The sequence below is a fragment of the Microcebus murinus genome, chromosome 5 (assembly GCF_040939455.1).
Source record: "Microcebus murinus isolate Inina chromosome 5, M.murinus_Inina_mat1.0, whole genome shotgun sequence".
In the NCBI taxonomy this organism is placed as follows: Eukaryota; Metazoa; Chordata; class Mammalia; order Primates; family Cheirogaleidae; genus Microcebus; species Microcebus murinus.
The window spans coordinates 102,530,660-102,558,308 of NC_134108.1; the positions used below are offsets into that span (position 1 = coordinate 102,530,660).

At 50.7% G+C, this 27,649-nt stretch overlaps 2 protein-coding genes and 1 non-coding gene across 6 annotated transcripts in view; 2 read left to right on the forward strand and 1 right to left on the reverse strand.

Annotated features, from left to right (window-relative positions):
- TAF8 (TATA-box binding protein associated factor 8) overlaps positions 1–479 on the reverse strand; it is a 29,902-nt gene extending 29,423 nt beyond the window's left edge. For all 3 annotated transcript variants that reach the window (XM_076003355.1, XM_012773227.3, XM_012773223.3), the window contains exon 1: positions 423–479. In XM_076003355.1, the coding sequence (XP_075859470.1) occupies positions 423–467 (45 nt within the window). In that variant the 5' untranslated portion in view covers positions 468–479. The remainder of the gene's footprint in view (positions 1–422) is intronic.
- Positions 480–545: 66 nt separating this feature from the next.
- Positions 546–27,649, forward strand: part of CCND3 (cyclin D3) — an 82,760-nt gene continuing 55,656 nt past the window's right edge. Inside the window, exon 1 of one of the 2 annotated variants that reach the window (XM_076003356.1) lies at positions 546–613. The gene's annotated coding sequence lies outside the window, so the exon portion shown is untranslated. Of the gene's footprint in view, positions 614–1,224; positions 1,529–27,649 lie in introns of those variants that run through there. The other variant, XM_012773230.2, reaches the window with a different exon arrangement.
- LOC142871301 (small Cajal body-specific RNA 16) lies at positions 22,153–22,339 on the forward strand. The gene has a single exon (XR_012919551.1).

Consider the following 27,649-nt stretch of genomic DNA (forward strand, 5'->3'; position numbering starts at 1 on the left):
ATCTCCACACCATTTCATTAACAAGGAAAATTAAAACAATAACAAACAGGAGACGTCGGGGAGACTGGGGCAAAGGATAACAGCACAAAAAAGAAGGGAAACTAAATATTCTGAGCCGGGAATCCCTCCCAACTTTGGCTGGCCAATAAGAAGGCGTAAACGGTCTCTTCGGGCCAATCAGGAGGTGTTCCGGGTTCCCAACCCCCAACAGGGAACTAGCCAATCAGGACGCGGGTCCCCCAACTCAGGACGCCGCAGCCAAGTCCCAAGGAGGGGGAGGCACGTTCAGCCTGAGAGAAGCTCCTCCGCGCGGAGCTCACGGCGGGGCTGGGTTTCTGGGTATGAGCTTGTTGCCCCGGCCAGGAAAAAGTTGCAGAACGCCTAAACGCTCTGAGCCTCGGCCCCGCGCCCCTCGCCCTTACCGTTCCGGAGCCGCCAGCCCCGGCCGCGGCCGCCGCGTCGGCCATCTTGCTCTGGCGTGGCGTGCGCGGGCGCGGGGCGGGATGGGACTTGTAGTCGCGCGGCGGGGCGGGGCGGCGCGCGCCCCTCGGGGTGTTCGGTAGGCCGGCCGCGCGGGGGGCGCGTCGGGTGACCCCGGAGCACGTGACCTTTGGTGAGCGCGGAGTCCGTGGGGCCTCCTGAGGGCTCGGAACCGGGCCGGGAAAATAGGCTGCCGGCTTCGGAGACCAGGTCTCCTCTCATTCTGCCGCCTTCGCGCCCTCCCTGCGCCGGCATCCGCGGGGAGCCCGGGAGGGCCGTGCCTCGCCCGCCTCGCTCCCCGGGCGTCGCGTCCACGCAGCCGCCGGCGGTTCTGTGTCGCCCGCGGGCCAGCCCTGTGGACCGGGCGTTCCTCAGGCGGGGCCCGCGCCTCGTCCGTGCCCATTTTCAGGACGCAGTCTGTGTGTTTCAGTACTAACACTCGCCAGCTGCGGGACTTTGGGCATGTTCCCTAACCCTCCCTGTGCCTCAGTTTCCTCCTCTGTACAGTTGGGGCGGGGTCGATGGCAGGAGTGGGAGAGAGAAGGCACAGAAGGGGTCTGTCACGGCGCCCGACGAGTATGCAGCAGGAGACCCCGGGATCGCGCCCGGCCTGTTGTTTATCTCCGGGGTGGCGCGCGCACGAGTCCGCGAAGGCCGGCGCGCGCGCCCCGCCGCCCACACCTGAGCCTCGGGGCGGCCCCGCCCGCCTCACCTCGGGCGCGCGGGGCGGGGTCTGCGGGCCGGGGGCAGAGCGGGGCCCGAACCCGAGCCGGGCCGGCACCCAGCCGCTTGGCCTCCCCCGCCCCCTCTTCCCCACTTCCTGCCCAGCTTTAAACTCAGGATTGGCGGTGCGGCGCGGACTTTGTAAACACGCCGAGCCTGCGGGGGCGGAGACTGGGACTGTTTGGGCCCTCAGGGGAGGGACGCACTCCCCTGCCCGCGGCTGGAGGTTGCGACCACCCCCACGCCCCAAAGTCAGAAGCCCGAGGCGGCGGGAGACAGCGTCTGCAGCCGCGGTTGGTGCTCCGGGGGCTCACCTGCCGAGGAGGTAGGCTTAGAAAAGCCAGGATGGCTGGGACGTCGGCGTCGCCGCCTCTCCCTGGGGCTTCGAAGCTCAGGCTGGAGACCCCGGGCTGGGGATCCGAGCTGGGTGGGCGGAGGGAGTCGCCGCGCCCTCGTCACCTCCCCGTTGGCACCCAAAACTTGGCTCACTTTCCCTGCGGGTGAGCTGTTCTGCTCCGAGCTGCAGGGCAGGGAAACCCGCAAAGGCCCCGAGCCTTTATGTGTGCACACCCCCTCCCATTCCCGCCCCAGCGATCTGGAAGCCCAGCGGCTTCCCTGGCCTGTTCCTGTTCTTCGTACCTCGGAGATAGGGTGGGAGGCGAGTGGGAGGGCAGACCAGTGTGGGTGGGAGCTGTGGGTGCTCCGGCCAGCGCACTGGAACAGGAAGGGACTAAATGGAGGGACCCCTCAGTGTTCCTCCCTCGGTGGTGTCTGGTAGGTGCACAGGTGACGGTCATAGCCTCCTCAGTGTCTCTTAAAGCGTCAACAGGAATAACTGAACAAATTGGTTGATGTTACTAAGGGAACATCAATTTATTCATTTGCATTGATTGAACACTTACTATGTGCCTGGCATTGCATGGGATGCGGAGGGTGTGATGGCATTCACCCTAGCTTGCATGGGTCGCAGAACACCAGAGGTAAGGCGCCAAGTGCTGTGGCTGTGGTGACTGGAAAGGCTTCAGAGAGAAGAGAATATTTGGGTTGGGTTCTGAAGGATGAATAGTTCACCGGGCAGAGACATTGGTGGGGAGTCTCTGGGGCACTTACTCATTCCACAGAGCTGGACGGAACCCTGACTGCGGTGCTGGGCATTGGGATACAGTCATGACCCAGAAACAATTCCTGCTTTCTTGAACCCACTGTCTAGACATGAAGAAGAGACAGGAATGAACAGGGTGAATTCAGGGAAACAGTTTTCTGGGCTGGTTCCCAAGAACCCAGGAATTCCCAGCTGGGTGCAGCTGGGAGGGTCCACTTGGGGGTGATGTGGCAGTCCACAGAATCCCAGCCATCCACTCCCATCCCTAGACTCTGGGACTGTTTCTTCCCACAAATCCTTGCCCTCTGCCCACTGCCTCAGTCTCTCTGGGACCACACATGGGTGGAGAAGTGGGTCTCCCATTGCTTCCCTGCACATTCTTTTGCTCTTTGAATTCCCGGCTCCTTTGAGAAATGACTACCACAACAACTTTTGAACTCATTCAACACCTATTTGCTGTGCCCATACTCTGTCTGCACAGGCTAGATGTTGGGGATATCATGATAAACAAATCAGCTTCAACCCCCTGGAACTTAAACTTGAAAGCATCTCTGATAATTCTAGCAGGGTCCCAGTCTATGCCAGTCATTGAGATCACAGCCTCCATGGTCCCAAACATTCTCCTTCCTGTTTCCCTTCCTGCAAGAGCTCAGAATACTAGCTAACAGTTATATAGCACTGCCAGGTACTCTTCTGAGTGGTTTAGAAATAGTTTCTCATTTAATCCTACTAGTAATCCATTTTATAGATAAGGAAACACACGAGATAAGTCATCTTCCTAAAAAGGACACAAGAAACAATGGCAGAACTGGGATTTAAGCCCAAGTCACTTGATTTGGGAGGCCCTGTTCTTAACCACCCAGCTAGCCTGCCTCCTAGACCAACCACACAGAATGTACACTTAGCCAGGGACTTATGAGTTTCCTTAAGAGAGTACGTGGTCCTGCATCTTGGGTGATACAGAGGAGCGTGAGCAACAGTGTGTTAGCTGAGCTTGAGTGCTGGTCCTGTTCACAGTGAGCCTCCGCAGGCCTGGAACAGGATTGTGGGGACTGCACAGAGCTGGCATCTTTTTTTGATGGCTGTGTGTATGTGTATGTGTGTTCCCCTGTGTAAGCTTCACGCACCAAGCGGAAGGAGGAATGTAAGTAAGCAAAGAGGAATGAACCCAGGTTAGAGGCAAGAAAGAACTTCTCAACATGTGCTGGAATCTGGGGATGCGGAAAACCAAGATACCTCTTTTATTGGGAATCTAAGAATAGCAGAGACCCTCATATTCTAGATTCCAAGAGGAACATCTCAGAGTGGTAGCTGAGTGAGGATGATATTAAAGGAGTGGGTGGGATCTCGAGATGCTTACTACCTCTCTTCCCCAGGCAGGCAGGACCATGGCCATGTGGCTGGCCAGGCTACAGGGCGGTTTCCATGGACTCCAGCCATCTTTCCACCCCCTTTCTGAAACCCTTAAGTTTTCCACAGGGCCTATAGCCCAACAACCTTGTGGATGGTCTTTGAGAGAGGGGGTGTGTTGGGGCAATGGGTATCAAAGCTGGGAGTCAAGGGTAGAGGGTGGGCACCCTGAGATAACAGGAGAGCAGGACGTGAACGTTCAGGACTACACAGACACCTTCCTCACTGCGGGGTGGGGTGCAGTGGAACCCTTGGCATGCCCCGCCCCACCGAGGCCCCTTGCCCCAGGCTGGCTTGCCGTGGAGAACAGGTTGTACTCTTGAGAAACCACAAGAGGAAGTTTAGGGAGGGTTGGGGGTGGGGAAAGTTCTGGGGCCCCTGCCAAGTTTCCCTTTCCCTGCTGTGCAGTAGGTGTGTTTATCTTGCCCACAAAGACATTTAAATTTTAAATGCTGAGAGTTTCAAAGAGCTGTCAATGCCTGCCTCTTTACTGTGGGTGGCCATGGACACCCCTGAGAATGGGATTGGAATACGTTACCCATTCCTTTGCTTTCATCTGGGATTGGGCAGGAGGCTAATTCCAGAAAGTCTGCTTTTCTTCTTTCTGCCCCTTCACCTTTCTCTTCCCCAAAGCATTCAACCTTTAAACTCAGAGGAATGTGGCTGTAATGGACACTTAGGCGCTAAATGGTGTTGCCAGGAGCCGGTCAGTGTTTTACCTGCACTATCTCATTTAATACTTATTCCCCACAACCACGGATAGTGACACCTGTAGCTGCAATTTACAGATGAGGACACTGAAACCCAGAAAGGCTAAGAAGGTTGCCCTAGGGGACATAGCTAGTAAGTGGCAGAGCCCAGATTTGAACAAGGCTCTATGTGATTTCAAAATCTGTGCTTTTTACTTCTAAATTAACTCCCCAGTAAGAGAAGCATTGACTTCCCCAACATGTCAAACGCTGAACAGTAGGGAGGTTGAGATCTACAGATGCCTTTTAAATGCTGCTGCTAGTGTGCGGAGGGGAGAGAATCGAAAGGGATTCCTTGGAAGTTGACATATTTAAAAGGGGATAGCTGGCCACGTGCAGTGGCTCATGCCTGTAATCCTAGCACTCTAGGGAGGCTGAGGCAGGAGGATCACTCAAGGTCAGGAGTTCGAAACCAGCCTGGGCAAGAACGAGATCCTGTCTCTACTAAAAATAGAAAGAAATTAACTGGTCAACTAAAAATACATAGAAAAAATTAGCCAGCTATGGTGGCACATACCTGTAGTCCCAGCAACTCAAGAGGCTGAGGCAGTAGGATTGCTTGAACCCAGGAGTTTGAGGTTGCTGTAAGCTAGGCTGATGCCATAGCACTCTCTAGCCGGGGCAACATAGTAAGACTCTTTCTCAAAAAAAATAAAAGAGGATAGCTGAGTGAGAAAAAGGTGCCCTGGGTGAAAGGTTGAGGTGGGACTCTGGAAGCTTGAAGCAAGTGAGAGGAGGGTCAGGAGGGAGAGCAGAGCTTTGTGCAGATATCTGGAAGGTTGCCCTGGGAAGCCCTGGATAAGGGTGTGGGGGCTGGAGGAGGCAGATTTCCAAAAGCATAAGAACTTTCTTTCTAACAAATAATGGCCTAATCCCCGAATGATGAAGTGAGTTCCTGTCTGTGGGACCATGGAGCGCATGCTGTAAGGAGGGCTTCTGCCAGCTAGAAGACCTCAGAGAGCCCCTTTTCCTCCAAAGGCCCATTGTGGTTATTCACCGGCTTCCCTCTTTCAGGCCACCCGTTGGCTCCCCCACGCTTCCTGGCGGATGGTAGTCCCTGCGCGGCCACTAGGTGGGGCTGTTGCCCAGTGTCTCACTCCAGGGGTGGCTGGATTGGTACAAAGCACCACTTGGTCCTTCAGGCGCCAGCTGGTTTCAGGGGGCCTCTGCCCCAACTCCATCCCCAGCTGTTTACACATCAGATCCCAGAGAGCCCTGACGGGTTAGCATGTGCTCTTCCATCTCCTCCAGGCTCAGGACGGAATGTGCCGGCCTCGGCCAGAATGCGCTGGGCAGGCTCCCTTCCCAGGTCAGGGGTCCCTCCACTCCTCTTCCCCCTTCCTGACCTTCCTTTGCCCTTGAGATAGAAGGACCCACTGCCAGTGGCCCTGTAGGCATAACAGGATACCTGACATGGCACAGCCTTTTGTACCCTTCAGAGGGCTTGACACCCTTGTCTTCTCCTGGAACGAGCCTCAGAAGCCCCACCTCTCTGAAAGTATTTGCCCTGGATGGTCTGACCAGTTCTCCCGCCCTGGGTGAAATCCCCTCAGGACAGCCACTCCTAAGGTGAGGGATCAGAGCCCCAGGTGTTGTCTCTAGAAAGGAGGGGGAAGAGAGGGTTGCTGGTACCTTGTTTGTTGGCCAAAGTCTGCTTGCTGTGTCCTCAGAGGCTTGGAAAGGCATAGAGCCGCTGGGGCTCCAGGGACACACAGGCGGGGCCAGGAGACTGCAGTTGCAAGTTCTGTGGCCAGAGGGCACCATGGAGGGCAGACTCAGAGAAAGAGGCCCTAACTGGTAGTTCCAAGCCCTTAGTAACGCATATATCTCCCCAACAACTTTATGAGGCAGGGCACCCATTTTACAGGTGAGCAAACCAAGGCAGGTTAAGCAATTTACTTCCATTCACACAACTGGTCTGTGGTGTGACTTGGCCATTTGGCTGTAAAGTTTGTGCACATAACCTCTAACCTGTGCTATCTCTCATGGAATAGTTGAGAGAGCCTGAGCTCTGTAGGCAAGCTGTCCTGCTTTGCATCCTAGCTCAGCTCCTTTCTGGCTGTGTGAAACAGTTTCTTCATCTGTAAAGTGGGCATAACAATAGGCCCTACCTCGCCTGGTCTTTGTGAAGATTAACAATAGCCAATGTTAAGCCAGGCACGGTGGCTCATGCCTGTAATCTCAGCATTTTAGGAGGCCAAGGTGGGAGGATTGCTTGAGCCAAGGAGTTTGAGGTTACAGTGAGCTGTGATCCTGCCACTGCACTCCAGCCTGGGGTTGGAGTGAGACCCAGTCTCTAAACAAAACAAAACAAAAACAATAGCCAGTATTAGTTGAATGCCTACTGTATGACAAGCACCATCTTTTTGTACCCTCACAGCAGCCCTGTGAGGGAAGCACTAGGATCCTACCTTTATAGATGAGGAAACTGAGGCACAGTGCCTGCGCAGAGACTGCTGGACTAAGGCTTCAGAGCCTACAGTCCTCTAAACTCAGGGTATAATGCACACAATGCCCTGCAGAGTGCCTGGCAGGCCCTAAGTCCCATGAGTGACAGCTACTGCCATCATTGGCATAATCATCTCCCAGACTGAGCTCCTTGGGGTGCGCCTGGGGCTATCCAAATCCAAAGAGGCAGCCCTGGTTTCTTTCCTCCCCATCCTACCTATGCCTTCCTTTCACCTTGTTTTCTAAAATAAAAATCGGCCCACAAGTTCTGGCCTGTGGTCAGACAGTTGGACAGAATACTTGCAGTTGGGGCTGTCCCAGAAACTCCCAGTTCTGGCCCCAGCCTTTTCGCCTCCAGCTCTCTCCTCTCTCTGCTGCTCCTCCCTGCCCCTCCCCTGGGGTCCTTGAGTTCTGGGAAAGGAAGCCGGAGCAGGGGCCTCAGACAGATGTAGACCTTGAGCTCCAACTTGGGCTCCAGCTGGAGGAGGGACTGGCCAGGGGAAGGGGGGCTGGGGCACAGAGGGCCTGTCTCCCTGTCTGCAAGAAGGCATCTGTCTGCTTTCACAGAATCTTTCTTAAGCTCTGGTTTGTTAAGCTCACTGTGCTGGGTGCTGTGGAACTGGCTATGGATAAAGCCCAGAAGAGGGTTTACTTGTCTCTGGCACAAGTGGCTGCGTCTTGGGTACGGAGGGGAGAAGTGCTGTATCCTCCCAGCAGCCAGCCCCTGAGACCCAAGGCTGCTCTTCCCTCTCCTCCCAGCTCCATCCGCTTTCCTCTGAGCAGTATCTGCCACAGAACCACACGCTTGGAGACTCTTCAAATGTGGGATCTATTTTCATCACAGTGAGAAAGGATCTTGGGGTTACAAACTCTCAGATGTAGTGGGTGGCTCAGTGTAGGCCAGGGCGTGGAATGTTCTAGTTTCCCCAGGCCCTCTCTTCCTTTCCCAGTCAGCTGGTCCCTGCCGTTCCTAGGGGCAGCTTCCATCTTTTCTTTGAGTTAACTCGACTTCTACCTAGGACCCACTTGAGTTTTCCTCTCAGCTCTCTTCATCTCCAAGGCAACAGTCTTTTTCTGCCACGGCCCAGCCTCTTGGGTTCTAACTCAGAACTCTCTTTACAACCACTGGACTTGAACTTGGTGCCTCCTGGGTGACTCTCAGAAAGTCTTTTTTTTTTTTTTTTTTGGAGACAGAGTCTCTCTCTGTTGCCAGGGCTAGAGTGAAGTGGCATTGTCATAGCTCACAGCAACCTCAAATTCCTGGGCTCAAATGATCCTGTCTCAGCCTCCCAAGTAGCTGGGACTATAGGTGTGCACCACCACGCCCTGCCAATTTTTCTATTTTTTGTAGAGATAAGGTCTCACTCTTGCTTGGGCTGGTCTCAAACTCCTGGCCTCAAGTGATCTTCCCACCTCAGCCTCCAACGTGCTGGGATGACAGGTGTGAGCCACCGTGCCTCTCAGCAAGCCTTTCTTCTCCCTTGCTTCTTCCCTGCCTTTCCTGTGACACGAGTTCTAGGGGTTGTTTTTGGTATTTCTTGTGGGAATCTGTTTTGTGTATTTTCTCTGAACCCTCATTTGTTCCCAGACAGGTGACACTACAGATGTCGGGATAATAATAGCATATCTTTTGCACAATACTTCCATGTGCCCAGGATGGTTCTAAGTGCCTGCATATACTATAATCCATTTGTAAATGAGTCAGTTTATAAAAAGTATGGCTATTTATTAGCTCATTTCTCATTAATTCCTCTCAAGAATCCCGTGAGATTTCCTTGTTTTACAGATGAAGAAACTGAGGCACAGAGGTTAAGTCACTTGCGCGAGGTCATACAGGTGGTCAGTATTGAGAGCTTGGTGGCTGAAAGAACTCTGACCTGAATCAGACCCTGCACACATGCTCTGCACTACACACATAACCAGGGGTAGTGTGAGATGACACCGGGCTTCCTGCTTAGACCCTGTCCCGTACAGTCTCAGGACTAGTAGCTTAGCTGGCCTCCGTGTGTACGTGCGTGCATTGGTGGAGATGTGATGGTGTTGGCACGAGTGCCCCCAGGCAAGCCCAGAGCACGCAGATCCCTCAGTGCTCTCGGCCAGAGCTTCAGGATTTTCCACTAGGCCAAGGAACTTACACGGGAAGGGCAAGGACAGCCCAGCCCTGCGACGTCAGGCAGGCCAGATGTCGCACACAACCCAGGAAGAGAGTGGATGGTGGCGAATGTGGGCTCCGTTAGGTGAGACTGGGCCTGACCTATCTGAGGAGCCCTGGGTGAATCATCTCGACCACAGCCACCCCAACTGCGGTGATGGTGCGACAGGCTTTTCCCCCAGCTCCCCTCCAACGCTCATTTTCCCTTTCCTTGCTCTCCCCCGAGACTCAGGCCATGGGATGGGTGTGGCACCAGGGCAGTGGCTGAGAGCACGACTCTGGGGCTGGTGATTAAACTGGGTTCTAGTGCTGCATCTGTGATCTTGGCCTTCACATGAGGCCTGAGGCCTCCACCCAGAAAAGGGCAGCAGCCGTGGCCCAGAGTGGGTGCCACATACCCCACCTAGAGGCCAGGACTGCGTAGGTCTAGGACTCCTGGGCTCATCCATCTGCTATAGTCACCCAACAACATGCGTAAGTCTCAGAGGCCTTGGACCCATTCATTTGTTCATTCCTCATGCATAGTGGAGCCACATTCTGTGCAATTTTGGGTTGTATAAAAACAGGACACTGGCCAGGCGTCGTGGCTCACGCCTGTAATCCCAGCACTCTGGGAGGCCGAGGCGGGAGGGTTGTTTGAGCTCAGGAGTTCGAGACCAGCCTGAGCAAGAGCGAGACCCCATCTCTACAAAAAGTAGAAAGAAATTAATTGGCCAACTAAAAATATATAGAAAAAAATTAGCCAGGCGGTGGCACATGCCTGTAGTCCCAGCTACTCGGGAGGCTGAGGCAGGAGGATCGCTCGAGCCCAGGAGTTTGAGGTTGCTGTGAGCTAGGCTGATGCCACGGCACTCTAGCCTAGGCAACAGAGTGAGACTCTGTCTCAAAAAAAAAAAAAAAAAAAAACAGGACACACATCAAAATTACCATTAAAGTCTCTTTAAACTGCTCATAAAACACAGGATATGTGGTTTGGGTATTCTCTCATCTCCAAGATTCTCACGCGTGGCCAGTTTTCATTGGTACTGATGGCCGAGTTTTTGGTTGAGCATTTTGTTAAAGGAGCACCTCATATAAACAGTACGTAGATTTCGGTGGTCAGTTGGTGTCTCCTCCAGTAGATAGAAGTGAATTTGTGACAGTGAAATGTGCACATTTAGTAACTCAGTATGCATGCTTTTGTGGGTTAGCTGGGCCTCAGGAAAGATGGAAATCAGTGCTGTGGGAATCTGGACGAAGGAGCGGCTGCTTTTGTATGTGTTAGCCAGGAATTTCTTCTCGGAGGAGATAAAAGAGGAGTGGATTTGATGAGAAAGTATTTGGAATAGTTTTAAATGGTGATTGCTTTTACATCTTTTTACTTTTGTGAATGTTCTGAATTTTTTACTGAAAACCATATCATAGAAATAATCATTTTTCCTATTATTTCTATAGCTATATTTATGCTTATTCTTTTTTTTTTTTTTTTTTTTTTGAGATAGAGTCTCACTTTGTTGCCCAGGCTGGAGTGAGTGCCATGGCATCAGCCTAGCTCACAGCAACTTCAAACTCCTGGGCTCCAGCAATCCTCCTGCCTCAGCCTCCCAAGTAGCTGGGACTAGAGGCATGTGCCACCATGCCCGGCTAATTTTTTCTATATATATATATATATGTTAGTTGGCCAATTAATTTCTTTCTATTTATAGTAGAGACAGGGTCTCGCTCTCACTCAGGCTGGTTTTGAACTCCTGACCTCGAGCAATCCGCCCGCCTCAGCCTCCCAGAGTGCTAGATAGGCATGAGCCACTGCGCCCGGCCTTATTCTTTTTTTCTATGGTATTACTGATTATTTTTAGAATAACTAGTGGCTATTGCTATAATCACCATTATTTCTAGAATAATAATTATTCTTAATATGATCACTTCTTGTTTTTTTAATAGTTTAAAAAGATCTAGCAACATACTGGGCCAGGGAGGTAAAGCGTGAGCACCAAGAATGGAGAGAACTGGGCTTTTTAGAGACCCTGGTCTGCTTAAACTGACCTGTTAGGTTAGTTTCTGGTCTTAGCAACACTTTACACTCTTAGAAATTATTGAGGATCCCTAAGAGCTTTTGTTTTTGGTAAGCTACAGATATTAATATTTTTGTTTCAAATAAAAAATTTAATAGGAGAATTTTAAAAAATATTTAGCAACGCCTTTAAAGTAACAATAAGAAACTCATTGCATGGTAACCTAAGTATTGTACTTTTTAAAATAAAATAACTGTATTTTCCAAAACAAAAACAGTTAATGAGAAGTATGGCCTTGTTTTCCATTTTTGCAAATCTCTTTAGTGCCTGACTTAATAGAAGACAGCTGGATTCCCGTATCTGCTTCAGTCTGTTGTCCTATGTTGTTTTGGTTGATGTATATGCAGAAAAATCTGGCCTTAGACAGATATGTCATTGGAAAAGAGAGGACCTTGTGAACTGAACTAGAGGACAGCTGGCCTAGCAGGACATAAAGCTGGCAAGAGTGTTTGGGGTGATGGTGAAGAAGCTGAAATCAATGTGGGGTTGGGGAGTTTGGACTTTATTTTGTAGGTAATGGGAGCCATTGAAGGCTTTTCAGCAAGGAAGTGACATCATCAGAGCTGTTTAAGATGATTTCTAGGGCAGTAGTAGAAAAATAGAATTGGCGAGAGAGAGTCTACACAAAATATAAAAAGGATTGAAACTAGGGTGATGCCAGTGGAAATGGAAACAAGGGGGTGGTTTGGCAGAATATTCTGAAGCAACAGAACTTTGTAATCATTATTTGGTAGGAAGGTATGAAGACTCCTCTGCCCTTCCCCCGGGAGGCACCGTGCATACTTCTGCGGTGAAGTATGTTGCCCGTGCTGCAGTCTGCTGCTTGCATTCCTTCTCTCCTAACAGGCTGTATGCTCCAGGAAGTGCATGAGTGAGAGGAACCAAGGACGACCCCTGAATTTTTCAGCCTGGGTGACTGGCAGAATGCTGGTTCCGTTAACAGAAATTTTAACACAAGGAGGAAAAGATGTTCATGATCATTAAGTATCATTAACTGAATGACAAGGAAAGGTGTCAAGCTATGAATAGTGGGGAAATAGTGGGTGGGCCTTGAAATATACCAAGATCTTGGAAGGAAGTATATTTTTCTGGGTACTAAAGATTTGGGGAGAAATAATAAAAACATCTACAAGAGATTGCTCTGTTCTCTGTTCTCTAGTAACTCAAGTCCAATTAGGGTAATATTTTTCAAAACCAGAAATGTTTTTTTGTTTTAACCCATTTTGTTCACTTGCATACGGACACACATATACATGTATATATAAAGCAAGTCTAACTAAACAATACTTATCCTGGCTACAGATGATATACTTTTTTATTCTCTTCTGTTGTTTCATTTTTAAAACTTGGAAAACGTGCCGGTCATGATTAGCTTCATGACTTCGTGAGCCAGTAAAGCATCCTGACTTGGCAATTTGAAAAGCAGTAAGTCAGGGAGGCATCAGTTCTCCAGGTTCTGTTAGCAACAGAAATGGACTGGCCAGTATAAGGCAAAGGGAATTTACTGGAAGAAGGTTGGGAACTCGTAGGCTCACCAGGAAGCTGGAGAACCAGGCTTGGAAATGGAGAAAAACTGAAAAAGTGCCCGAGGGCTGGGAAGAGGGACCCACAGGGAGACAAGAGCAGCTGACCGGTCACTTAAACGGTCCCCTGTGCCTGGCTGGGCATGGGGGCCACGGATGGACTTCCGAGGTGCAGACCAGGCAGCCTGGCTTCATGGATTTGTAGCAGGGGAGAGGGAACTCCCTAAAAGGAAGTGGTGGTGCCGTTGTAGAGGGGACTGGAGACTCAGCAGCCGAAAAATAATAAAGTTTACAAAAGCTGACATGACATGGGCACAGTGAGTGGTATCCCTGAATGGCAGTGACACAAAAGGCACGTACATCCCTTGCTCCTGGCCCTCTCATGTGCTAATCTCTACCTTCAGAAAGCAGTTGGCGATTGCATTGGTGGTATAGTGATGAGCATAGCTGCCTTCCAGAAAGCAGTTGGCCATAGGCGTCAAAAATCAAATGGCTCCAGAATATTCCAGCCTCCTGCCTTGGTAATGCCACTTTCTCCGTTCTGTCCTAATTCAAGAATCCTATTGTAAATGAAGAAAAAACTTTGTCTATAACGATTTTCACTTAAGCATTAGGTACAGCGACAAAAATTTGGAACAACTGGAATGCCTCACAGCACAGCATGGTTAGGCAAATTTTAGTGTATCTATTAGATGGAATGTTAGACAGCCATTAAAAATGTCAGTTGCAAAGGTATGTGGTCATGTGAAAATTACTTCTAATGGTAGTGTTACGAGGGAAAAAAAAAGGATGCAAAATTGTACCTGTATTTGCAACTATACATTTTACACACATGCACGTAGAGAATGTTAACAGTTGTTTTTTGAGGTAGTAGAACTAAGGGAGGTTTTTTTTTCTAGTGCTTTTTCCCCCTTTTTGAAATGTTCCAGTTCTGAAATAACATGTAAAACAGAAAACATGTCATGAGTCATGTTTCCATAAGTATATAGAAAATTGGTCTTTTTACTTTTCACAGCATCGGAGACAGTAGGTGCCAAGTATGAAGTTGGCAGCGGGGAGCACAGTGTGAGGCCCAGAGGAGAGCCCTGGGAGGTCACAGCTGCCTAAGTTCCTAACTAAGCCTACACTGTCGCCAGCCCTGCAAGTCCTGTACCACCAGGAAAACCCGTGCAATATCCAGGCGACTCTGGGTGACCAGCTCAGGCTGTCATGGCAGTTGGGGTTGGGTGAAGACAGATGAGAGGCAGATGACCCATTTTCAAGCCCCAGTTACCCATGGATGGGTGCAGAGTGGGTCTGAAGTGGATCGGGCATTTCTTTGGGGGGCCTGCCTTCCCCTTGTCCTTCCTAGCGGCCTGGAGCAGCGGGGAGCTAAGGTGGTGAGAGCAGGAAGCAGGACTGCCCACGGTGTCTGCCTCCCCAGCCCAGCAACAGAGAAGGAGGTGGAGTCTGGACTGAGCCCCAAGATAAGGAATATGCAGCAGCTGACAGGGAGATCAAAATAAACAGCTGTGCCCCCAGGAGAATGAGCTCACATTCCATTCTCCGATCCCACCCCCAATTCCCACTTCTCCCGAGTGCCTTGTGCGCCCACCCCCACTCGTGCACACTCAGCACCCGGTCAGCTACAGGGGCCTCCCCTCGGCCTTGGCTTTGCTCCCTCCGAGCCGCCTTCCCACACCCGCCCCCCCTTAACCAGAGGCTCTGGGGCCGCTCTCCAGCTGTCTGGAAGGAGTGAATACTCAGGACAGGTGGCCGGAGGCGGATGGAGAGGGGCCTACTTCCAGGGCTGGGATCCACCTGCCAGGCTGGGCCACCCTCAGACTCTCCCCTGGGCCGCTCCAGGAAGGCCTGGGAATGTAAGAGGGCCAGGCTTTTGTAGCAAGTGTGGGGAAGCTGAGGCAGGACCTGGGGCATGGGGAGGAAGGTACGCAGCGGTCCAGAGGCCAGGTCTGCAAACATCAGTCAGCCCTCGCTGGGAGTGGGCCCTGCCCTCCAGGAGCCCATGGGCCAGTAGGGGAGACGGATAGCAGGTACGAGATGTGCCTCCTGAGGTGGCTTATGGGCAGCTGTGGGAGGTCACGCCTCATTATGGTGTTTAGGGTACCCCTAGCACCAGGGAACCCCTGTAAGGTGCCACATCTCCCCCGACACCCCAGAACTTTCTAGACGTGCTAGCCTCAGATTTAAAATCTAAGAGATAGAAGGAGCAGATATTTTCCATCTCCTGGGGCTGGGCCAACCCCTCAGGCCACTGCGAGTGATAGTTAAAACCCCCTTCTGTGCTGCCCCTGTGCCAGTTCCAGTGTGAGCAGCAAGACCCAGCTGGACCTGGGCACTGAGGGGTTCCGGGCGGCACTGGTTTCCACTGTGTGGTCCCTCCATGTGCTGAAGGTGCAGGGTTGCCATGGACATAACTTCTGTATGCACGAACTTGTACACAGCCTCTGTCTCAGGTGCACAGAAGATCGAATCCAGGGGCAGATGGGTGGGCGTTGGCTCTGAGGTATGGTGGGCACCTTTGCCTTTGCTGGGAGTACGGTTGACATGGGGAGGCAGCGGTGAGTTCCATGCTGCCCACCGTCCCCGCTGTCTGAGGGGAGGGCACCCCACCCATCCCCACAGCATGTGTGGAGGTCTCACAGGGCCTGGTCCCACATCATTGTGCTTAAATCACTCCCTGGGGGCCCCCAAGGCCCTCTAATGTCTGTGTCACCAACATAGCTGCCCGCGCCAGCCAACCCAGGAAGCGTATGCTGACAATAGCCAACGCCGGCTACGTCTTCTGCGGGGCCCGTTGTTCAAAAATTATTGAGAATTTCATGATGGTGATGACAGAACATTAAACCAAGTGTGGGGCCCTTCTGGGCAGGGGACCCTGTGTGACCACACAGGTCACAGGCCCACGAAGCCAACACGCACTGAACGCTTGCTGTGTGTTAGACACCGTGCTAGGCGCTTCCCTGCCTGATCTCCCTCCTTCTCAACAGCACTGTCGTCCCTGTTTTTTTGCAGACCAGGAACCTGAAGCAGTTTAGATGAACCACGAACTTGCTGAGGTCACCCAGCTCTTTAAGTGCTGGAGCTGGGAACAGAACTCGGCTTGTCTCCAGAGCCCGAGCTCTTACCCAGCTCTCCTGGCAGCTCCAGCCTCCAGGGGCAGGGAGGTCGCCGGGGAGGACAGCTGCTTCCCCTGCTGCCTTCTGCCGTGCCACGGGCAGGAAGGAAGCTGAGGCAAGAAACAGCAGCTGACAGGGTGGCAACAGTGACCATGGTGGCAAGAGTGGCCAACCCGGCAGAAGCTCTGGGGCGGAGACAGAAGTGAGATGGGCACAAGAACTGTGCGAGCTGGAAGCAGCTGGTGGACACCACAGCTGTGCCTCCACCCTCCTGCCCAGCGTGGGCATCGGCGAGCCCTCTTCTCTCCTCTCCCCTGGTGTCACCTCCAGCTCTGCCTCGCTCTTCCTCTTTACGGCCACAGTTTCCTCTCCCCGACTCCCTGCCTGGCCACCCTCCACTGGGGAGGTCATCGAGTCTCTTCTCCAGCTGTGTCCTCCGTGCTCCCATGCTTATCTCCAGAGTAGTCATCGCCACAATTTAGTGAGCACCTACTGTGCGCCAGGCCGGCTGCGAGGGATTTTGTTACACACCTGGTGATTACATCTTGGATTTTCTCCAGAAACCTGTAAACAATTATTACCCCCATTTTATGAAGAAAGAAACTGAGGCTTAGAGAGGCGGAGAGATCTGTCCAGGGTTACACAGCTGGGGGGGCTGGGGAGAGGAGATCTGAGCTAAGGTGAGAAGCCCACGCATTTTTCTGCTCCTCCTCAACCGCCTTCCACATAGGACAGGGTTGGCCTGACTAGATGCAGTGGTCCCCTGAGCATGGAAGATCCTTTTCTTAGAAAGGAGACAAACAGTTTGAGAATGGTCAGGTTGAGGAAAGAACACATTATGTGCAGTGAGGGAGACATCCACCTGTGGCCTCCATTTGGGATGAGCTGGGGTGGGGGCAGGGCGTCTCATCCACCTGGAAGGCACTCTCTGACACTTGGGAAGCAGACCTGCTGGGGCTGGAGGGCAGGGAGCTGAAGGGCTGAGGACCCGGATGAGGAGGAAGGCCCCTCACACATGCCTTTATGCATCACCATCTTGGCACCCAAGATTGGACCCGGCTAGGGACTGGGGGAGGTTGGGCTGCTGTCACAGAAACCCCAAAATGACTGGCTTAACACAATGGAAATTTCTCACATACAGATTTGGGTGGGTGATCTGACGCCTTGACAGTGTTGAGGACCCAGGTGCCCTCCTCACGCCCCCACCCCGCCTCCCTGATGCCGGTGTCCCGCTCCGGGGTGTGGAAGGTGGGACACCACCACACCTGCCAGTCTGTCCTCCAGCGGTGGGAAGGGGATGAGTTAGGAGGGAGCCAAGGCACTGCCCTTCCTCTTCCGGACATGACCTAAACATTGCCCCATCGTGTGTCCCTTTGGCCAACACTTGGACACCTGCCACACTTAGCTGCTGAGGAGTTTGGGGTACAAGGAGGGGAATGGATTTGGGAGGCAGTTAACAGTCTTTGCCATGGGATCTGGATGGGACCGGGGAGCCCACGTTCGTGGGTGGGATGGCTTTCCTGTGGGGACCCTCTGAGATTAGAATGTTCTCAGACGGACTGCTCCTTGGGGGCCTAGGGCAGAGGGGCCAGACCCCCTTGGCTAATGCCCTCTCCCTGCACTCCCACGCTCTGGTGAGAGGTGGGGGGTTTGATTCCCCCTCGCCCTGGGCAGGGGCCCTGGGAGTTAGTTAAGGAGCACTGTCCCAGGAGCACTGCAGGATCAGGCCGAGGTTCACTGAGGAACGCCGCATTGCCACTTTGGGGAGACTCTGCTGTCCTCCGAGGGGGCGAGGGAGGGCCATATCCCCACACCTCAGAGAGGTCGTTGACAAGGTCAAATGTAATGTGAGCAGGGTTGAGGCAGGGAGATCCAGGTTTGTTGAAAACAAGGGAAATGGTGCTTTTCTGTGGAAATGGGATCTGCACGAGGCTCATGCCGACAGGCAGGCTTCTGGCCTGGCACTGAGTCGTCCATTCACTCATCCACACACTGCCTTCCCTGGATGTGCCGGGCGCCGTGTGCAGCGTGGGTGGAAGAGAAAAGAACAGGACAGGCACAGTCCCTTACCTTACAGGGGCCTCAGTTTCCCCTGGGCCCCTCTCTGCCTCCCCGGAGAGGAGAGACCAGGCCATCACAGCTCTGAGAGAGCGGCCCTGTGACTCAGAACTCGAGGGGGCCCAAGCGAGCCCGTGAAGGCATGTGACAGGCCTTCACCTCAGAGCGGGACATCTGCCGTCCTGGGGAGGGCGGTGGGGCAGGCACTGGAGTCACGGTTTCACTTCTTGCTCACAGCAGGCGTGGAATCTGATTTTCTCAGTCGCTGAGGCTTGCGACTTCTCGTGTGAGCTGAGGGGAAGTGTCCTCTCTCACCCGCTCTCCAACCCTGGCCGTCCCTGCAGTGTTCCAGGTTAGATGTGACCCCCTCCCCAGTACCCGTGACCCCCGCTTGGCTCCAGGAGAGAGGCGGCGTGGGAAGGGGAAGTCTGTGGGGACACTTCCTCTGTGAGACGTTTTGTCTCGAGGGCCTCTCTCGGGGACTCACCCCCTTGGGGGAGCCGCCCGGGCTCCCTGTGTGCTCTCACAGCAGTCCCGGACCGCGCGCCGTCTGCGTGCGCTGCCCTCTCTCACAAGACCCTCACTTTACTCCCTGAGGCCAGGCCTCCTTCGGGCCCTGCTCTCCCCCTGTCCAGACTTTTGAGTGGCCTCAGTCTCCCAGTGCCGCTTCGTGCTCTCTTGCTGCTGGGCAGTGCCAGAGGCAGGGCTATGGAGAGGGGCCCTCCCCGTGGCTGGTGGAGGGTGCTGAGATCCCTACACGCTGCAAGGGCTCCTTTCATGTCACAGGTGGTGGCGTTTAAACCCCTCCGTCTCCGCCACACACCAGCCGTGTGATCTGGGCTGGGTGGGTTCTTCACCTCTCTGCCTGTCCGTGCCTCAGTGCCTTTATGTGTAAAACAGGGATAATAATAGCATCGACCATACAGGGCCATTAGGAGGGTTGTGTGAGTCGTTAGCAGGCTTCGTGTGCACACGGCGCTCAGAACGGTGCCTGGCCCCCAGCAAGCGCTATGTAAGCGTCGGGCCGTTCTTATGACACAAGGGTTTGCCATCATGATGAAAACACTGGCAAATATTGTAGCCTCCAAGGCTGGCATATAAACTCAGGGATCTAGGCAAAAACAAGTAAAACCTTCAGAGTCACTTGCCCCCATCCCTGCAATTAAGACAGTCAGTGAAGGGCCAGGGCCCTGCCTGCACCCCGTGTTTTGGGCTCTTTGTGCTGGATTTTGTACTTAGCAGGTATTCAGTAGGTGGTGCATGTGGATGGATGACACTTGTTTACACCAGGAGAGCTGAAGCAGGCAGAGTACTGCTTTGTTCAGCCTCATCTGGAAATGTGTGTCAAGTGACTCAAATTTTTTGCAGCTCTGATATGTCCCCAAATGACTGCAAAGTGCCTCATGTACTGATTTTGAGGTTATAAATAAATTTTAGCAAGTAGGTGAATTTGCTAGCATGGAATCCACGAATAATGAGACTTAACTACCTCCCTCCACATGGTGCCCCTCAGCCCTAATCCTACCCCCCCCAAGATTCAGCCATCTCAGGATTGACTGCCTGGCCCAGCAGGGGGACCCCCAGCACCCCAAGCCAGCTCTTGGGTCCCCCTGTGCATATCTCCCCTGGGGTGGGGGTGGGTGATGTTGCTGCTGCCCCAGCCCGCACTGGAGTTGGGGTGAGGAAGCCCTGCCTGCCACCCTGTCCCCTTCCCGCTTCCTCCGTCCCCTACTTCCCCACTGCACACGGGGCCTCCCTGGTGAGCCAGACCCACACATGCATAAAGCCAGGCAGAGGGGGGATGACTCAAGCAGGCGGCCACCTGTGACTTCTCTGGGCCAAGTGCTGCATCAACACCTGGGGAAGACCCCCTGGTGGTTTGGGGGAGCCTGTTTTGGCCCGGTCTTTATTTACCCCTCACAAAGGAAGTAAATAAATAGCTCTTTGTGTGTCTCTGTGGATGCGCGTGTACCAGACTGTACAGGTCCTGTGCACACCGTTAAAAACCGTGACCCAGCCCCAGAGGAAGTGGTAACGAAACGATTGTTTGATTGTTTGTTTTATTTTCCGTTTACTCTTACATCTCCTCCCCACCTCCACCCTCCACCCTTTTCATGTATGCTGGGAAGTTTCCTATGCCAGGCTGGGAGCCAGTCGTTTGTTCATTCGTTTCTTCACTCGTTCTAATGTGTACTGAACCATCACAGTGCTAGATGCTGGTGAATATAAAGGATATTATAGAAGAAAGAGAGATAGGGAAAGGATGTCTTGGCCGTTGGATGCAGGCCAACTTGGATTCAAATCTTTGGGACTATTTACTACCTAGATGACCACGGGCAAGTTTCTTCAGCCTGGGGGCACTTGTGAGTCTCACCTCACAGGCCTGTTTCAGGGTGAAAGACAGTAGAATGGTGATTTGCTGGGTCAGCACTCAGTGTGTGGTACTTTAAGACAGTAACATGGGAACGAGGTTGCGATCTCCCCTCTGCCCGCTCCCGCCTGCTCAGCCCTCTGTGAGCACCACCTAGATCACTGTGCATTTCTGCAGCTCAGAGTCCGTCAGAGGGTTCCCAGGGCCATACAATCAAATTCAGCTTCTCATGGTGTTCTGGTTCTCTTGGGATCTGGGCCCAATGAGCTTTTTCAGGCCTTTTACCCACAATCAACCTGTGTACCCTCCCCACCAGCAAGATCCTGGGGTATTCCTGCTTCCATCGCTCTGTGCACACTGTCCCCCCTCCTGAAATGCCCTCCATCCTCTCGCCATGCGCCCCTATCTGTCCAAACTTGACCAGTCTTCAAGGCCCCGCGTAGGTCCATTCAGCCGCTCCCCAGCACATCCCGCCTCCTGGCTAGCATTTCCAGGTGCGTGTTGTGTGGATACTGCTTGTTGTCCCGAGACTGAGCTCTTTGAGGACAGGCTGTGCATCGTCCAAGGCTTCTGCCCTTCTTTCATGCATTCAGCCCGTGCGGAGGACGACTACTCTGTGCTCGCTGCCTTCAGGCCCCCGTCCTTGTTTCTCCAGCAGTGTCCGTCACTGTGTATGATTCTCTGTCAGTAGGTATTGGTCCATTTATTAAGAGAGAGAGAACAGAAGGTGGCAAATGCAGTAGTCCCCCCTTACCTGCAGGGCATCCATTCCAAGCTGAAACAGCAGATAGTACTGAGCCCTGTATGTACTATGTTTTCTTCCTATACATACATACCTATGGTATAGTTTAATTCATAAATGAAAATAGTAAGAGATTAACAATAACTAGTAATAAAATAGGACAATTATAACAATATACTGTAATAAAAGTTATGTGAACGTGATCTCTCCGAATGTCTTTTATCTGTGCTGCAGGTAACTGAAACCTCCGAAAGCAAAACCTAACATAAGGGGGACTACTGTATGAGGCCTTGGGGTGCAGCCTCTCTGTGCTGTGGACACTCTGAGGCAGGGGACAGTAGGGGTGAGGGGAGGACTTCCTGGAGAGCTGAGTGGTCTTTGGATGTGAACAGGTCTAGTCTGGAGGGTTGGGAGGTGGAGGTAAGCCAGGGCAGGAGTGTGGCCATCCTATCAGAGCCAGGGACTCTTGCTCCAGCCGCTCATCACTGCACAGGTGTCTGGGTCTGGGAGGGCGCTGTGGACGGTGGCCTGGACCATGCAGACCCATAGACAAAGTCCTTCCAGGGACGTGATAAGCAGAGTGTGGAGCAAGGGAGGACAGAGCAACAGCCGAGAACCTCCTGCAGGTTGGGTCAGACACAGGCACGGAGAGAGCTGGAGAAACTTGTGCATTGACTTATCATTAAGCCTTTGTTTTTAAGGTTTAAAAAAAAATCTTAAAACAAATACTTGCTCATTATAGAAATTTGGACAATATAGAAAAGTAGGAAAAAGTTAGAAAAATTACCCATAGTTCTTACCACTCAAAAATAGCCCTAGTTTACATTTTGTGATTTCCTTCTTGTCTTACATCTTTTTTTTTTTTTTTTTTTTTTTTTTTGAGACAGAGTCTCACTCTGTTTCCCAGGCTAGAGTGCAGTGGCGTCAGCCTAGCTCACAGCAACCTCAAACTCCTAGGCTCAAGCAATCCTTCTTCCTCAGCCTCCCAAGTAGCTGGGACTACAGGCATGCACCACCATGCCTGGCTAATTTTTTCTATGTATTTTTAGTTGTCCAATTAATTTCTTTCTATTTTTAGTAGAGACGGGGGTCTTGCTCTTGCTCAGGCTGGTCTCGAACTCCTGAGCTCAAATGATCCACCCGCCTCGGTCACCCAGAGTGCTAGGATTACGGGCATGAGCCACCTCTCTCGGCCTAGTTTTCTTTTTTTAAAAGAGGATCATGATGGTCTACAGAAAGGCTCTTGTGCTGTTGAACCTGCCCAGTGATGGGTGCAGCCTTGTACCAGGCAGCCCAACCCTGACCTAAAGTAAATTTCTAGGAGAAGTCTTTCCTGGGTTTTGAATTTGTGGTAACAGGTGTGAGCATTCTAGCAGCAGTTAGATGATCACATATGATATTGCAAACAGGAAAAAAATAGGATCATATAATACTGTTCACGTGCAATCATTTTTCTTTTTACAAAGTTAGGATGACTTTGCATGCCTAGTGTTGTATTTTCTTTTTTCTTTTTATATAACTTTTTTAATGCTATGTAAATTTACTTAAGTATCTGACACTATACAAAATGAATTCATACCATTGGTGATATACTTCTACACATGCAAGACTGCAGTTGGTAGCAACTGTGTGAAAATATGGAGTAGTTTGCCTAAAAGCACACGAATATCCAATTTGCACATTTTTAGAACATGACAGAAATGTTTCATTGATTAATCAAAATGATTTGAAAACTTTAACATTGAATATCTAGTTGTAGTATTTTAAAAAATAATGGGAGATATCTTTTTTATTTTGTGATTAGTGTATAAAACTAGGCCGGGAGCAGTAGCACCCTGGGAGGCCAAGGCAGGTGGATTGCTCGAGGTCAGGAGTTCGAAACCAGCCTGAGCAAGAGCTGAGACCCTGTCTCTACTATAAATAGAAAGAAATTAATTGGCCAACTAATATATATAGAAAAAAATTAGCCGGGCATGTTGGTGCATGCCTGTAATCCCAGCTACTCGGGAGGCTGAGGCAGGAGGATTGCTTGAGCCCAGGAGTTAGAGGTTGCTGTGAGCTAGGCTGACGCCACAGCACTCACTCTAGCCTGGACAACAAAGGGAGACTCTGTCTCAAAAAATAAATAAATAAAATTTAAAAAGTATATAATACTAAAGAAAAAAGACATTATTCTTAGATCTCTCAAGTGAAATGAAAATGGCCTTATAAGTGAACATTTTATTGCTAAACTATAAAATGCTAATTACTATTTTGGAAAAATTTGAAATTCTGAGCTTTTACCTTCTACCCATAACACATTTTAATGAACTGTTTTCTCTATGTCAATACATAGATTTTTGTATTTCACCCATATTTTATTCAGTCATTGCACGATTTCCTAAGTTTTGTGCTAGACCCCTGAGAGAAAATGCCCGCCTTCTGGAGTTCACAGGCTGGTTGGGACCTTAATACCCGAGCAGTTTCCACTTAGTGTCCTAAATGGCACTAAGGGATGCTGTGCTGGGTGCAGCATAAGCTTGCAGAGGTGGGGCGATTGGGGTACAGTCAGGGAAGGCTTCGTGGAGATGAGATGTTTTTGCCATGGACCTGGAAGGACAAGCCGAGGTCCCAGATGCAGAGGCTGGAGGAGAGTGGAGGGCTGCCAGCAGCAGTGTGACTCATTATCGGCCGGCCCCCTGGCTCTGGCGGTTTGTTTCTGCTTTTCCTTTGGAGATGACAGATTCTGCAAACAAGGGCTCCAGCTGTTTATCAGGGGCCCTCCCAGGCTCCGAGTGCCAGGGGCTCCCACTCCCTGCTGGAGAGGCTGTGGGGCCCTGATTAGGGAGACAGCTGGGGTTAGGGGACCCCGGGCGGTGGGGGCGGAGGGAGAACCAGCAGGCCACACACAGTGAGGACAGAGGTGGAGAACACAGGGCAGGAACAGAGTGACTTGCAGGGAGAGCCGGGGGCGAGGGAGGCAAACACACCTTGCCCCTCTGTGCTTCTAGGCCGCGCCCTGCCCTCCTCTGCCTGGTGAGACGCTGCTCTGTGGAGGCCCCTTCACGTGGTGCCACGGCTGTGACTCCATGTACTCGTCGCACGTTTCCTGAGGGCGTCGCTTAGAATTAGCGTTTCTCCTTTGTCCACTTAGCAGGTTCACATGTTGTAGTTGAGAGAAGCAGTAGCAGCTGACATTTATCAAGCATTTAACATATGCTAGCACCGTGATGAATGTTTCCAGTCTACTTTCTCACTTCATACTTCCCCACTGCCAGTGAGTGGGGTGGGAGCTATTCCTGTCCCGTGTTGCAGAGGAGGAAACTGAGGGACTGGTAAACTGGACATAGCACCGCAGAGATTCAAATGCCTGTCTGAGGCTCATTTTCCCCATTTACAACACAGAGATGAAAATAGTATTCTTTTAGCCAAAGGATACAAAATTTCAGATAGACAGGAGAAATAAGTTCAAGAGATTTATTATGCAACATGGTAACTGTAGTTAGTAATGTTAATAATAATAATGTATATACTTGAAAATTACCAAGAGAGTAGTGTTTAAGTGATCTCACCACACACACACAAAAAAAGCAAGTGAGGCAATGCATATGTTAATTAGCTTCATTTAGCCTTGTTTTTTGTTTGTTTGTTTGGTTGGTTGGTTGGTTGTTTTAGAGACAGGTCTCACTGTGGCTCAGGCTGGTCTGGAACTCCTGAGCTCAAGTGATCCTCCCACCAATCCTACCACCTCTGCCTCCCAGAGTGCTAGTTTTATGGGCATGAGCCACTGCGCCTGGCCATTTATACATTTTTTAAAACATTACATACACCATAAATATATATAATCTTTATTTGTCAATTAAAACATTAACTTTTTGGCCGGGTGCAGTGGTTCACATCTGTAATCCTAGCACTCTGGGAGGCAGAGGTGGGTGGATCACTCAAGGTCAGGAGTTCAAAACCAGCCTGAGCAAGAGCAAGACCCTGTCTCTACTAAAAATAGAAAAAAATTAATTGGCCAACTAAAAATATATAGAAAAAATTAGCCGGGCATGGTGGCGCATGCCCGTAGTCTCAGCTACTCGGGGAGCTGAGGCAGGAGGATTGCTTGAGCCCAGGAGTTTGAGGTTGCTGTGAGCTAGGCTGACACCACAGCACTCTAGGTGAAGCAACAGAGTGAGACTCTGTCTCAAATAAATAAATAAATAAATAATAAATTTTTTTTAAGAAAGAAAATGAAGTCTTTTTCTGAAGGTAGTTGTAAAAACTAAATGAGGTCATGTACATCAAGCACCTGACACATGGCAGTCACTCAGTCATTGTCAACTCCCTCCCCTCCCTGTGAGAGTCCTAAGTACCGCTTCTTCTGTATCATCATTCCTTGGGGGGAGCGAGTTTGAATTTATATAGCTTGGTGGAGTGCTTAATGGTGTCAGTGCTGGAGCTAGACTGCATTCAAAATTCTGGCTCAGATCATACTAGATAGGTGACCTTGAGTGAGTTACTCAAATCTGTGTGACCCTCAGTTTCCCTTCATCTATAATATGGAGATAATAATAGAAGCATTGTTGTAGGGTTAAAATGAATGTGTGTGTGCATGCATGTATGCGTGTATTTGCTATTGATATTAACTAGACTAGAGACTTTTTGTGGGCAGAGTGTCACCTGGGTCCTCATTGCCTTACTGAGGACATGTCTGGCTGACTGGTCCAGATGATGGTACAATAACAAGGATAACAAGTACCTATATATTGGAAATAATGGCTTATTACAGAAACTTTGTTTTTTGTGGGGTTTTTTTGAGATAGTGTCTCACCCTGCTGTCTGGGCTAGTGTGCAGTGGCATCATCATAGCTCACTACAACCTCAAATTCTCGGGTTCAAGCTATTCTCCTACCTCAGTCTCCTGTAGCTGGTATTACAGGTGTGCATCACCATGCCCAGCTAATTTTTCCATTTTCTGTAGAGACAGGGTCTAGCTCTTGCTCAGCCTGGTCTTGAAATCCTGGCCTCCAGTGATCTTCCCACCTCAGCCTTCCAAAGTGCTAGGATGACAGGAGTGAGCCACCACACCTGGGAAAACTTAGAAAAATATAATGAAGCAAATGAAAATAAACCATAATCCCACTACTCAGAAATAATCACCGCTAACATTTTGGTATACTTCCTTCCAGTCTTATTTCTATGTAGGCAGCTATTTTCCTATAACTGGGATCATGTGCTATATTACAGTTTTGTGTTGCCCACTTACCTGGGGTGTATATAAGATGAGCATTTTCCAATTAAAGTGTTCTTTGAAGCAGTGTTATTAATGGCATTTTGTTTTATTGATTGAAAGACTATATATTAAGGGAGCTTTTTTTTTTTTTGAGACAGAGTCTCACTCTGTCGCCCCGGGTAGAGTGCCATGGCATCAGCCTAGCTCACAGCAACCTCAAACTCCTGGGCTCAGGCAATCCTCCTGCTTCAGCCTCCCAAGTAGCTGAGACTACAGGCATGCGCCACCATGCCCGGCTAATTTCTTCTATATAATTTTAGTTGACCAATTAATTTCTTTCTATTTTTAGTAGAGATGGGGGTCTCACTCTTGCTCAGGCTGGTTTTGAACTCCTGACCTTGAGTGATCCTCCCACCTCAGTCTCCCAGAGTGCTAGGTAAGGCAGCTCATTAATACATTGATGGCATTCTGGAGAAAGGGAGGCTTTCCTGTTCCATATTTTTACCAGTGACTTGGAAGATAGTTGGGGGTGGCATGAGATCAGTTGGTACCTTTGTGTCTTATTCATCCTAGTGTCACATACATCCCTGCATCTGGAGCAGTTGTCCATTCATTCGTTCAGTAAATATTTATAGAGTGTCTACTGTGTGCCATTTCTTCAAACTTGGGATACATCGGTGACCAAAACAGGCAAAAATTCCTTCCCTTGTATAGCAGCAGGCAGGACTGGGAGAGCAAGCAGCAAGCAGTACACACAAGAAATAAGCAAAAGGATAGGGCTCATTAAGAGGCGATAAACACTATGGACAAAACAAAATATAGAGCCGGAAAAAGGCGAGGGTCTCCATGACGTGGCTGTCTGGGAGAGTGTGTGCTGCAGGGGAAACAGCCCAAAGATCCTGGTGATCCTTCCTGAAATGTTTGGGGAACATTGGGGAGACCAGTGCAGCTGCGGCGGAGGGTCATTCTTGGACGTGTGGCTTGACATTGGGAGGCATGGCTGACGTGTAGGCTGAGAGAGCCAGAAATGAGATCTCCATTGGCTGAACTAATGATGAAAAGTTAATAACATAAAATCCAACAAGAACAAAGTTTGCTCTGAAATTAAAAAAAAAAAAAAAAATGTCATCTGCAAAACAAATTCACCCCAAATTTCTCTTGTGAGATGTGGCTGAACAGTTATTCATTTATTCAACATGTATTTATTGAATGTCTACTATATGCCAGGACTTGTTTGTTCCAGGTGCTGAGGACTCAAAACAAGACAAAGCCCCTGCCCTCCTACAGCTGATATTCCAGCAATGTCTAGAGACAGACAATGAGCAAACAAATACCTAATGTGATTTCTGATAGGGAGAACTGCTAAGACTAACAGCAGGTAACCATGGTTCACAAGAGAAAACTGTAAGTTGCATCTACACTCATTATGAGTCAACTGTGTGATCCAGCTGTGAAAAAGCCCAATTCTACCTTGGGCTGTGTGAATGGAACTGAAACCTGAAACTTGAGAGATCATGTTCCCTC